This window comes from Xyrauchen texanus, chromosome 32, assembly GCF_025860055.1.
Source record: "Xyrauchen texanus isolate HMW12.3.18 chromosome 32, RBS_HiC_50CHRs, whole genome shotgun sequence".
In the NCBI taxonomy this organism is placed as follows: Eukaryota; Metazoa; Chordata; class Actinopteri; order Cypriniformes; family Catostomidae; genus Xyrauchen; species Xyrauchen texanus.
In genome coordinates, this window is record NC_068307.1 from 23,409,992 (window position 1) to 23,423,431 (window position 13,440).

The 13,440-nt window shown below is 36.8% G+C and overlaps 1 protein-coding gene across 2 annotated transcripts in view; it reads left to right on the forward strand.

Annotated features, from left to right (window-relative positions):
• LOC127625604 (tubulin polyglutamylase TTLL7-like) overlaps positions 1 to 13,440 on the forward strand; it is a 144,473-nt gene that overhangs the window by 109,077 nt on the left and 21,956 nt on the right. For both annotated transcript variants that reach the window (XM_052100887.1, XM_052100888.1), the window contains exons 17-19: positions 2,052 to 2,177; positions 4,994 to 5,074; positions 10,247 to 10,407. In XM_052100887.1, coding sequence (XP_051956847.1) covers positions 2,052 to 2,177; positions 4,994 to 5,074; positions 10,247 to 10,407 — 368 coding nt within the window. The remainder of the gene's footprint in view (positions 1 to 2,051; positions 2,178 to 4,993; positions 5,075 to 10,246; positions 10,408 to 13,440) is intronic.

Here is a 13,440-nt window from a genome sequence, read left to right on the forward strand (position 1 = left end):
CTGAGAACCTAATCAAGAATGCATTTTGCATACCTAAACTAGGGCGACTCAACCATAGCAATAGGATGTAACCCCTTCCTCACAAACTTTGTCACCCCTTGGTGACATTCATCCAGTTTCTCCTTACTCATTTTCCCCTTCGTGGCTTAAGTGAATGGAGTTTCTGGCTCTTCAAATAAAGATTATATCGATTCCACCATTACTCTATTGAACAAAAACAACGATTCTCATGCGAATGTCTGCTCATCTGTGTTTTGTACCTGAGGGTGAGATGCTACTGCTAATATTAGCTGTAGCTGGTGCGGTGTTGATGTAAATGCTTCATCATATTGGAGGTGCTTCCTCCCTTGCACGAAATACTTTTACTGCAGGTGTTGCATTTTGCGGTGTTGTTATAAATTTTAGCATAGCTTAACCAAACTTTGGAGCATTTGCATCGGTCAGACTCAGCCATGGTGCCGAATTTAATGAACTGCGCTTGTGCGTAATGAAATTAGGTCCTTGTAGCAGGTCCTGGTAGATCAATATGACTGTAAAATGCTCACTGCCGTTCACCTCACGAGCATGATTAATAAAGTTAGGAACCAAAATGATTGGAAATGATGAATCGAAATGTGTGTATCTTATCGAATCCACGGTTCTTGGAAATTTGGAACCGGTTCTAAAATGGAACCGGTTCTCGATACCCAACCCTAGTTGTGGGTAGCACTGTCACCTCACAGCAAGAAGGTCTCTGGTACTAGTCCCGGCTCATCCAGAGCCTTTCTGTGTGGAGTTTGCATGTCCTCCCCATGTTTGCGTGGGTTTCCTCCGGGTACTCTGGTTTCCCCCACAGTCCAAAAGCATGCGGAGGTTAAGTGAATTGGAAATTCTAAATTGCCTGTGTGTGTTAGCCCTGTAATGGACTGGCCATCTGTCATGGGTGTTTCTCTGCCTTCGGCCCGAGACAGCTGGGATAATTATATTGATTAAAGCAAAAAATAATATAGACTCATCCCCACTTTTCTTAAAGCAAAAATGGAAGTTACATTGCAGCATACAATGGAAGAGAATGGAGCCAGAAATTTAAAGGCATAAATGTGAAGCTTATAGTTTTATAAAAGCACACATTCATTTTTCTGTTAAAAAATTTTTGTATTATTTGAGCTGTGTGTTAAAATCATCATTTTTAAAGTCATTTGTGGGTTTTAGGGTTTGTTGACAGTAATCGTCATGGCAACAAAGTTATAAAATTGTGCTTTACACAGAAAAGTTTAGTAAGCAACTTTATCACACTAAAATCACATAAACATGCATATGAATTATGTCTTGTGACTATACTTTTAAAACAGTGAGTATTTTAACATTTTCGGATTGGCCCCATTCGATTCCAATGTAAGTGCCTCACTGGAACCCAGTGATTATTTTTTTAAAATCAGTATTATGCCACAAATGCTGTCGATGGAGCTTAACTTGTATTCTTCTTTTTACTTGTATTCTTTTAAGATTTATATTTTATGTCTTCTGCTTTAGTGTCAAAATATTGATTTTAGATTACCAAACATGCCTTTTGCAAATAATATAAAATAGAAGTAGTCTTGCAACAGATGGTATAGACCCCACAGATCTCGGATCTCAACATCATTGAGTCAGTCTGGGATTATATGAAGAGACAAAAGCAATTGAGACAAAATTAAGTTTCAATGAAAAAATTATAATTTCTCTTTTTCTTTTGATTTGGGTATGAAATATCACCTGGTCTTGTTCTTGTCAAGTGAGGTTCACCCTTACAGGTCTTTTTTAAGGCTCTGATGAGACTGGATAGTCTATGTTTTGTCTTTATAAAGTGGTATCTCGTTTTATAAAGCATTATTCAGAAGGTAGAAATCAGAGCACTGTTTTTTGCTACACTGTTCGCTTTCACACAGAGCAGTCAGTTGCCATATGAACACACTGCTGCGATGTCTTCCAGCAAGACTGTGAGAGGCAGAAACGAACCTGATGACTGCGGAGAAAAGATTCTGTTCTCTCATTCATCTTATTGTGTGGTTTCTTTGCATCTGCTTGTGCAGGGGGAGACCCCGCTGAGCAAAGAGCAAGAAGCGGAGCTGATGCAGCAGACGGTAGCGGCACTCGGGGAGATGCGGATTCGTTACCCGGGGAAGAGCGAAGAGGAGGCAGAGGCTGTGCTGGATGAGGTAAGATACACTGCTGAGAAAAAGTACTCGGTCAGGGCGGGCGGACCGGCTGCTCAGCTCCCCTCGTTCCCCAAACTCATTTGAGGGCGGCCGGGCTTGTGCAGTTCCCTTCATCTCTTGTTTGTAGAGTCATTAGCCGTCCACCTGTATGCTTAATGAGAGCCATTAGCTGTCCACGCAGAAACACAGGTGGCCGACAGCACCTGTTAAAGACACGTTCAAGCATTCATGGATCTGGCATACGTTTATACATTAACAATCACAGGGTAAACACAGCGATTAACAAGAGAAACAATCAAATGGATGCCCCTTTATTATTAAATTGAGGAATTAGAATAATTTGTCAGTGTTGCATGTGAAACCTTGTAATTAATATTTAGTAGTGCTTCTGTCTAATTAATGGTCTAAATTAGTTTACCCCAAAATGACATATATCAGTATTTGCTCATATCTTGGCCACTTTTTTTTCCATATAATGATAGTGGCTGTGGACTGTGGCTGTCAATCTTAAAAAATAAAAAAAAAACCTCTATTAAAGTGTAATGAAAGTGCTCCATACAACTCCATTCATTATATTCAAAGTCTTCAAAGTCTTCCATTCTTTTGTGACCAGATCAGACCCAAATTTAAGTTGTTATTCTTCCTGTGAGCTGTTAAAGGGATAGTTCACCGAAAATAAAAATTCTCTCATCATTTGCCCTCATGCCATCCCAGATGTGTGACTATCTTTCTTCTACTGATCAAAGATCATCTATATGTAGGTCCATACAATGCAAGTGAATGGTGGCCAGAATTTTGAAGCTCAAAATTGGACATAAAGGCAGCATAAAATTAATCCATAAAACTCCATTGGTTAAATCCATGTCTTCAGAAGTGAAGACATGGCTATAGCTATAGCTATGGGTGAGAAACAGATCAATATTTATTTCCTTTTTAACTATAAATTCTCCTCCCTGCCCAGTAGGTGACGTTATGCACGAAGAAGAAGAATTGCCAAAGATAAAAGAAAAGGAAAAGTGCAGATTAATAGTAAAAACAAAAAGTGACAGTGTGAATTAAACCACTGGATCGTTTGGATAACATTTATGCTGCATTTATGCTTGCATTGTATGGACCTACAGAGCTGAGATATTCTTCTAAAAATCTTTGTGTTCATGCAAAAAAAAGTCATAGACATCTGGGATGGCATGAGAGTTTGTAAATGAGATAATTTTCATTTTTTGAGTGAAATATCACCTTAACCACTCTGAACGGATCAATGAGTCAATGAACTCAAGAGCTGGTTCTGTCCAATTAATGACCGAATCATTCAGACTGGTTTTGTGAACTGGATTGAGTAATTAATTAAAATATATATTATTCATAATAATTAATCTTTTACAAATTGGACATCGCTACTTCTGCGCCAAGGAGAGTTTGGGCAGAAATCATGATTTTCAGGGAATAAGAATTTAACGAGCTATCCTATGGGATTAGAAGTCTTTGAATATAGCACATAGATTACATGGACCATTTCTATTATACTTTTTCTATACTTTATGGTGCTGCCAGTATCTTCTTAAAAAATACACTTTTGTAAACCATTCCAAACCATCACATAAGTGCATCGTTTTACAATAAGCACAAGCGCCCTTCTATAAGCGGAGCTGTGTAATTGAGAACTATTTTGACAGTGTTGGATATGAAAGCTTCTAATTAGTATTTCTCAGTGCTTTGTTCTAATTAATAGCTTAAATGAGTTATTAATGATGTATCCAGGAAGGTAAATGATTATATCTATATTAATGCCTTCCTTTCACACTCTAAACATGGACATAGTTCATTGGCTTAAATTCTTTGTGGTATGTACAAGAATATATTCACCAGAAGCAGCATTTAGAGGTGTGTTCTGAGCCAATAGGAGTCAACGAGCAGAGCAAATATATTTTATTGATCATGTAAATATATTAAAAAATTCAGATCAATGTTCCAACATAAAAATTAATATGATCTGGAAAGGACCCGTGTGAATGCACTGTTCTTATTCAAGATTCTTGTGTTTGGCACATAAAAGAAAGAGAGGCCTGCAGCAAGGTGATATACGGATAGATAGACAGACAGATAGGTAGGTAGGTAGGAACAGGGCTTAACAATAAGGATGGCCCGCTGCTCCGTGGTCAGTGTGTGAGAGATTTCGGGCCAGTTAATAGAAATGTCATGCTGTGTTGTCACTAAATCTTACATCCGTTTATCTTGTACTTATATTTTTGAGCCCTGATAAAGTGAGGTATTTTACATTGTTGTCGCATACTCTGCTGATTTCACCTTGTCACTAGGGTACTGTTATGTAGGTGGCTAACATAGATGAGGTTTTACTGAAATTGTGAAAGTTACTTGTGATAGTCTTGTAAGAATCAGTTGTGAATGGGTTGAAAACTAGCAACTACTATATTCTAAACTGTATTATAATATATTACTATATAATATACAACAAAATGTTTGTAGTATAATATATTAATATATTATTAACTACTATATTATATTATATAAAAAATTATATAGGAATGTTTTGCATCATATGGCATCATTTTCCTGCAATAATTTTTTTTTTAATTAATATTTTTTCTGACACTGGTATTAATTAATACATTGCAATTTTTTAAACCGGGCCAGCAGAAAACATACTCGTTGTGATGGATGGATAGATAGATTTATAGCAATAAATTATAGATTATTATGTAACATTGAAATAATTGAATATTGAAAATGTTCAGTTAACCTATGCTGAGAATAATTCCCATATTTCAATGGCAAAATAATTTAATTTTCTCCCTCAGATACTGAACAACTGGAAAAACCATAAACCCAAAGTGGCATCATATTGGCTGGTGAAGTTGGACGCCACTAAACAGCGGAAGGTGAGTGGACTGAAATAATATAAAGTGCTGGAATGGTAAATCTAAAAATGTAAATTACTGTTTGATCAGTTAGAGACCCAAGAGACCAAAGTGTATGGAAAAAGAAACCAAACAGATATAAAACAGTCTTGGTAAAAATTACATTTGTACAGGTTTTGCTTTTCTTTAACAGAACATGATGCAACAAATTGAAACAGTTCAAAGGAACAGAATTTTGGCACTATTACAAGTAGTGAACAACAGGTGATTTCAGCAGGTTACAGGTGTTTGATTTGAAACAGTAGGGTGGGCAAGACCGACTGCTTAAATGAGGGATTGTCTCATTCCCTGAGCTGATTAGCCAAAGTTTGAGGGATCAGTTAGAATAGAGGTAACGTGTCTCACACAAAGCCATTAAATCAGCCATATTGTTGAAAGTCACATCACAGATGTCGACAAGCAGAATAGAGGGAGGGAGGTAAAGATGGAAGATGGGTGAACTCGGGGGAACTCATGTCATTTATCTTATGTCGTTCTTCTTCAAAAATTGTGTGCACAAGGAGTGTAAATTAGCAGGGGTCTGGCAAAGCATTACTATATCGATATTGTGACAATATTGCAATTCTTTATATGTATTCTTTATTCTTTTTGTTTAGTGTATTGTGATTTGAAATTAGGATGTATTGCAATCTTTTACTCGTTTCTCATTCATCTTCATTTTACTTTGCATAGCAAGAATTTCCATCTACTTCATAGAGCCGTATAAATAGTAACTGAAAAGCAATAGAGCTTAGATGGGAGGAGTGCATGTACTGTACACTGATGAGCCAAAACATATAAAACATTAACATTATGCCGAATATGCTGTTGGTCCTCCATGTGCCGCCAAAACAGCGCCAACCCAACTTGTACAGGCATGGACTCTACAAGACCCCTGAATGTGTTCTGTGGTATCTGGCACCAAGATATAAGCAGCAGATCCTTCAAGTCCTGTAAGCTGCAAGGTTGAACCTCCGTGGATCGAACTTGTTGGTCCATCACACCCCATAGATGCTCAATTGGATTGAGCTCTTGGGAATTTGGAGGCCAGGGCAACACCTTGATCTCTTCATCATGTTCCTCAAACAATTCCCGAGCAATGTGTGCAGTTTGGCAGGGTGCATTATCCTGCTTAAAGAGGCCACTTCCATCAGGAAATACCATTGCCGTGAAGGGGTGTACCTCGACTGCAACTATGTTTAGGTAGGTGGCACCTGTCAAATTGACATCCACATGAATGGCCGGACCCAGGGTTTCCAAGCAGAACATTGACCAGAGCATCAGACTCCTTCCACTGGCTTGTTGTCTTCCCACAGTGCATCCTGGTGCCATCACTTCCCCAGGTAAATGGCGCACACATACACGGCCGTCCACGTGATGTGAAAGAAAGCGGGACTCATCGGACCAAGCAACATTATTCCACTACTCCAAGGTCCAGTTCCGACACTCGCGTACGCATTGTAGACGATAAACATAGAGGCCATCATGGGTACTCTGCGGCTACACATCCCCATACGCATCAGATTGCGATGCACTGTGTTGTGACATAAAAAATATCTGTGACTTGTGCCACAGTAGACCTTCTGTCAGTTCTGACCAGGCAGGATAGCCTTCGTTGTCCTCGCGCATCTATGAGCCTTGGGCGCCCAACCACCTGTCAAATTAGCTCAGGTCTTTATTCCTGTATTCAACACATTGACTACGAGAACTAACTGTTCATTTACCATCTAATCTACCCAGAACTTGACATGTGGCCTTGTTAGTAGATGTTCAACATTATTTGCATTATTTGGTCATAATGTTTTGGCTCATCTGTGTATCAGTGGAGACGCTGATATAAATGCGAAGACTTTTCACAACAGCAAAAGCTTTCTGTCTATTGCAGGGATTGACAACCTATGGCACCTATTTTGCAGTGCATTTTAGTGCATGGCAGCCTATATTTTTTGCTTTCAGAACAACATGATGTAAATAAGAACATATGCTATCAATGTTTGAGATTTTCTATCCATATATGCTTCTTAAACCACAATGACAAGGACTCTCAAAACTACATTAGCCAATTAAGGGAAATAAGCAAACACAGAAGCATAAAGTGGGGTTCAGACGTCTTGAGTCTGGTTCAAAATCTAAATCAAACATGGAAATAAAGTTTCAGGATAGTCAAAATTTCATTAGAAAAATTAAATGATGGGGACTCTCAAAACTACATTAGTTAAGGGAAACAAGCAAGCACAGAAGCATAAAGTGGGGTAGTTTCAGGATTGTCAAAATGAAAAATGTATGAAATAATATGAATAAAAAATATTTAAGATTCCACACAATTTCTAGACCACTATTAAAATCAAGCAAATTTGTGATATCTTAACTTTTGTACAAAATCACAGGTTTTCTTGTTTCTATTAAAGCACACAAGATTCCCTGTGGAACACTCATACATCATAGTGGTTTTACGTGAATCAGGTTTTGCACAAGCTATTATGCTGCTAATATAATTTGGAATGAAAAATAAACTGAATTCAATTAGAAAAATGCAAAAAAGAAGCATGTGAGGATGGCATTAACAGGGAAAGCACAATTAAAATAAACAAGGAAAATTGTCAAAAAATAAATGTAATTAAAAAGTGCAAAAAATGTCAAAAAGGTTGCCAACACCTGGTGTAGCACATGTTCATAGAATAACAGTCCGGAAACATCAACAAGTTGAAAACTTTTGTGGTTGAGTGTCTGCATGTATAATTCAGTTAAGACAGTTGGCAAGATTGTTTAGTCAGTTGTGAGTGAGGGCACGGGTGCAGCCCCTCCCACCCAACACATCACATCATCGGCACTTAAACCTTAAATATGCACATAGACAGTGATCATTATGACATTATCTGTAAGAAAATGTCAAAAAACAGTAGCACACTACACTAGTACACAATATATAGTACAGACTACAGTATGATGAAGGCTAGACTATTTCATTCATTTTAGTAGCTAACTTTTCACATCATCATTGCTAAAAACATTAATAAGAGCATTATAAACATAAATATTTATATATACACTGATGCTCAAAAGTTTGGAATAATGTACAGATTTAGCTATTTCAGAAGGAAATTGTTACTTTAATTCACTAAAGTGGCATTTAACTGATCACAATGTATAGTCAGGACATTACTGATGTAAAAAACAGTGCCATCACTATTTGAAAAAAGTAATTTTTGATCAAATCTAGACCATCTCCAGCAGCCATCACTCCAACACCTTATCCTTGAGTAATCATGCTAAATTGCTAATTTGGTACTAGAAAATCACTTGCCATTATATCAAACACAGTTGAAAGCTATTTGGTTCATTAAATGAAGCTTAAAATTGTCTTTGTGTTTGTTTTTGAGTTGCCACAGTATGCAATAAACTGGCATGTCTTAAGGTCAATATTAGGTCAAAAATGGCAAAAAAGAAACAGCTTTCTTTAGAAACTTGTCAGTCAATCATTGTATTGAGGAATGAAGGCTATACATTTCTTGAAATTGGCAAAAAGGTTGTGTTGTGTTGACAAAAATGTATGTGATGTTTTGAGGTCAGCTGTTTATTGCTTGACAGAAAACAGCAAAAACTAGCAGGGCTGTGAAACAGTAGCTCTCTATTTTGTAGTTGAGTACTCTAAACCACAAAAATAAAGTAATCGATTACTCATGAATGAATATGTAAAACAAATATGACATGTAAGTGAAATTTATATTTTGTTTTATTCACAAACGTTACCAAAAATGGTTTCAAAATCAGCTAACTTCAACAAACTATGCTTTTATTTTTGGAAAAAAAACAATTATTAAACAATATGCGTTAAAAATGGGGAAAAATGTTGTCAAAATTAAAAATAACAGCAAAACATTTGCACTCAAACAGTGCTTACATAGAAACCAATTCTGATGGATTAGGTAATGTACAATGCCACTTTCTGCAAACCCCTGGAATAAGCAGCATTCTTAAGTGCATAGTGGTCAAAGTCTTTGTGGAATTAAAGCTATAAATGGGATGAAATTTATAGATCAATTTTGAAAAAGTCAAATTATGACCACACAGCAAACTTGCAAGGAACTATGCTTCTAACTGCAGGTGGAGAGCTGTAGATCCAACCACACAACTTTGCAATGCTGTTTGCGAATATTTGTTAAAACTAAGGTTTTGGGAAACACCAAATCTTTGAACTATGTTGGTAATTAAATGGAATTTACGGCCATTGTTGGATAACGATGCTTTTGGGAAATGCACCCACTTCCGAGTTTCTCAAAGCACCTAGCATTTTCTTTCCACCATATAAGCAGACTCTTGTTCATTGGTTTGCTTGACTCCTAAAAGAAATGTATATCAATGCAGTATAATTCAACAAGAATCAAAATACTACGAGTATTGCTGCATTTGTCTTTGCTTGGAAGCACAGATGCCATCATGTCATCTTTTCTCATCCAACACCTCGACAACACACATTCACAGTGCCCCCCCAGTGGACTCAATTATAACTATGAGATTTGGAAAGCGTTTAAGGAGGAAAGTTCATTATAATTCAGCTCTGCTCGTGCCAGGCAATTGCGCAAAATAAATTTAGCTGGTGCAGATCTATTACACAATTAGCCAATTACTCGTGCACCCCTAAATCTTAAGTAAAACATATTTTGCAAACAGCTACATGTCTGTCTGTATTTATGTATTGATAGATAATAAGTTTATATGTAGTGTAAAGACTGGGTTGCGCTTGTAGGTGTAATTTTGGTACCATTCTTGTCACCCCACCCCGAATCTCACTAATTTTCAATCCCTGGTTACGGCCCTGTAAAGGCTGTTTAAAAACAATGTTTATTTTAGCAATTCCATTCTGTGGTGCGAGTGGAAATTAAACACAAATATATTGCCACCTTAACTAGCTTCAGCGTAGTGGGCTAATTTGTGTTAATAGCTTTTAGTGTTGCTATTGTAGCTACTTAAAAATGAGCTTGTTTAAACTACTTATTATTTATAGCTTGGCAAATAGCGGTTTCAAAATAAATTGATCAACACTGAAACAACTAGAACAATATTTCCTCATGTCATAATGTTGTTGTTTGTTTGCTCACTTTGTGTCAGTTCTTGTATTTCATTCATTGTTTTTTATTTGATCTTTGTGCAAAGGTTTTGGACATAGTTCGTACCAACATCCGCTCGGTACTGCAGAGGATCTGGATTGAACCTGATGTGGAGAGTCTACGTCTCTATCGCCTTTTCAATCGCGTGTTTAACCGTCTACTCTGGAGTCACGGTCAGGGGCTCTGGAACTGCCTGTCCAGCTCTGGGTAAGACAATTACAGAATATTCAGTCAACATGAGAATAAAATTGACCTCATCTTCTCACATTCCTGGTCTTATGTATGGTTAACAACTCATTATTCCATCTGACATTTTTCCAAACAAAAAAATATTTGTCTTTGTAATCAGCTTCTGAAATACTTTGAAAACTTTCTGTCTGACGTAACCAAGCCCTCTTATTTTTCAACCACTAGACATATGAAACTTTACATGATCCACTCAATTTGCAATGGATAAAATCAAGTCCCATCCAACATGTCTCATTGCAAATCCTGTTTCACTTAGAAGCACGTCTCATTGCGGAGGTAAAATGGGTTGTAAATGCCATTTCATTTTGACCTGAAATGTAAATTGTGTATTTTCTGTGCCAACAGTGTCACCAAACAGAATTGCAAAAATAATGATTGTTTTCAATCTGTTTTTGTCTTTCATTGGTTGAATAAACAGATTTTCCTGCCTTAAGGTCATACCATTGGTTGCACCAGTGTTGCTGTGTCAGGGTGGTTTGGATGCTCAAACAAACAGAGCAATGCTTTGATAGTGCCAAAGATACACAGCGTTTACACTTTTCCTTGAAATCAACCTATTAGTTAAATTTACGTGGTTCAGCCAGAAGAATCAGAAGCAGAATTAGCTTTATTGCCAAGTATGCTTACACATACAAGGAATTTGTCTAGGTGACATTTGTCTAGCCATGATAACTCTCTGAAAGATTTAGCATGTTAATGTGGGTATGACATATTGATAGGATATTGTCTTGGTGGACTAGATCTGCACTACTGCTGCAGAGCAAGTACCGAGACTACTGCTACTTGCTAGAAAATACACAGACATACTAAATTAAGCATGTGGACATGCTGCTGCACAAATAGAATTACAAATAATCCTCATGTAGCAGATCTAGACCTGTGGAGCTGGGGTGGAGGTGGGTTTCAGAGAAAAACTCACAGTGTACATCAGTGAACAGTGAAATCGGCTTAACTGCAAAATTGAGCAATGCAAATGTTAGACAAAGCGAGAGACAAGTTGATTGGCTAACTGATTACATGTCAAAGGACCAATCAGCTTAAAACATGCAAGGTGATTGGCTTAACATTTCACATGTGAGCGAGCCAATTTGCCAACAGATAACAAGTTCAAAGAACCTATCAGCTTGCGCCACAGAGTTTCCTGGCTGAACTTTGGTCATTTGTCTGTGAAGCTGAGATAGGAGAAAGTATTATAACACTTCAGCTTTAAGGGCTTGGAGATTTGAAAGGGACCCCGGCAATGAGAAAAATTGCCTTTTTTGTTTTTGATTGACTGAATTGTAAAAGTGTTGATACAGACGTTCACTTCCTTGGAGGTACACATAAAGAAACATATACGCTTGCTGTTATAAAACACATATACTCACACATGCTGTGATTTTATCAGCTCTGAGAGCGAACAGCAGGGATCCCCTCTTAATGACCACCTCTGTCCCTCTAGTGATTGCAGGGTGCTTCTCAGGGGCTTTGTACAGCCTACTCATTCTTGTAATTGCCACAGAGTAAAGGATGTTATATAGCCAGCTTTAAACCATTCAGAGTTGATGAGAGCAAACACATACTCCAAAAAATAGCACTTTGGCTGAACATGATTCAATCATGGACAGTGGTTCCACGTGATTGAAACAAGTTCTCATAATAAAATATAATCAATTTAAACCCAATAAAACTGACCATGTTTAACTAACTAGAATGAATGGTGATCGTTTAACTTGAATGAATGGTGTTAGTTTATCTTTAATGAAAAGTGTTTGTTTAACATGAATCAATTGTGTTCATTGAACATGAATCAGTTATGTTCTCATACATTTATGCCTTCTTGTCTAGCATATATGATTTAATCACGTTAGATGAAGTCGATTTAGTCAAGTTACTAGAACTAGGTAGAATGCCAGTTATAAATATCAATCCTGTTTTCTCAGAGGCAGTGCACAGTATGAAACTAATCCATTTATTGGAAAAAAGTTCTGAAGTCTGTTGTGCATACCACATTCAAAGCTTAAGGAAGTATTACAGGTTCAATACAAGTTAAGTTCAATTGAATGTATTTGTGTCAGTGTTGATTATCATACAATTATTTTGACTCGTCCTTCCTTTTCTTTAAGTGAGGCACTTACAATGTAAGTAAATGGGGACAATTTTTGGAGGGTTTAAAAACACTTAATAATTAAGTTATATAATTTTAGGTGACTTAAAATGTGCTTGTTGTGTTACTATAAAACATGTGGAAACTGACTTGTATTTTTTTTAAAGTTAAATGTGACAATTTTTAACTTTATACGTTATAATAAAAAAGCAAACAGCATGTAGTAAAATTATATTTCTTATTAAAAGACAAGGTACAATTATTGCCAAAACATGAGGCACAACACCGTGGGGAAAAAAATACACATTTGACTGTGACAGTATAAATTGTCATCAGCTGCATTAGTGCTACACATCCTTCACTGTTAAAACCTTATAAAGCCACCTGTCTTTAAAACTCTTTTGGGTAACTCGGATCCAATGCACGAATCAGTCCAAATGTAAAAAGAAATGCATCCGAAAACCTGGACAGGTGGGTGATGACTTTACTTTTAAGAATAATGTAATTTCAGACCAGATTGAAGTGAATTGCATCATCTGTGAGTTCTCTGACCACTGTTAACAGTGCAACTGGTGAATATCCAACATTTGGCTCTTCTGAATCCCCAACGCTGAAATGCAGAAATAGAAAAAAGCCGCAAAATTGAGGAACAATTTATTAAAATCAATTTTAATATAAACACCCACTTAAATGTTCAAACAAAAATGCTGTCATTATTTACTCACTTGTTCCAGACCTGTATGACTTTATTTCCTCCATGGAAGACACATTTGTTTCATCTTTAAAGAGATAGTTACCCCCCAAAAAATAACATTATTTTATCATTTACTCACTCTCATGTTATCATTTTTCAGCAGAACACAAATTAAGATTTTTGGAAAAATATTTCAGCTTTATAGGTCCAT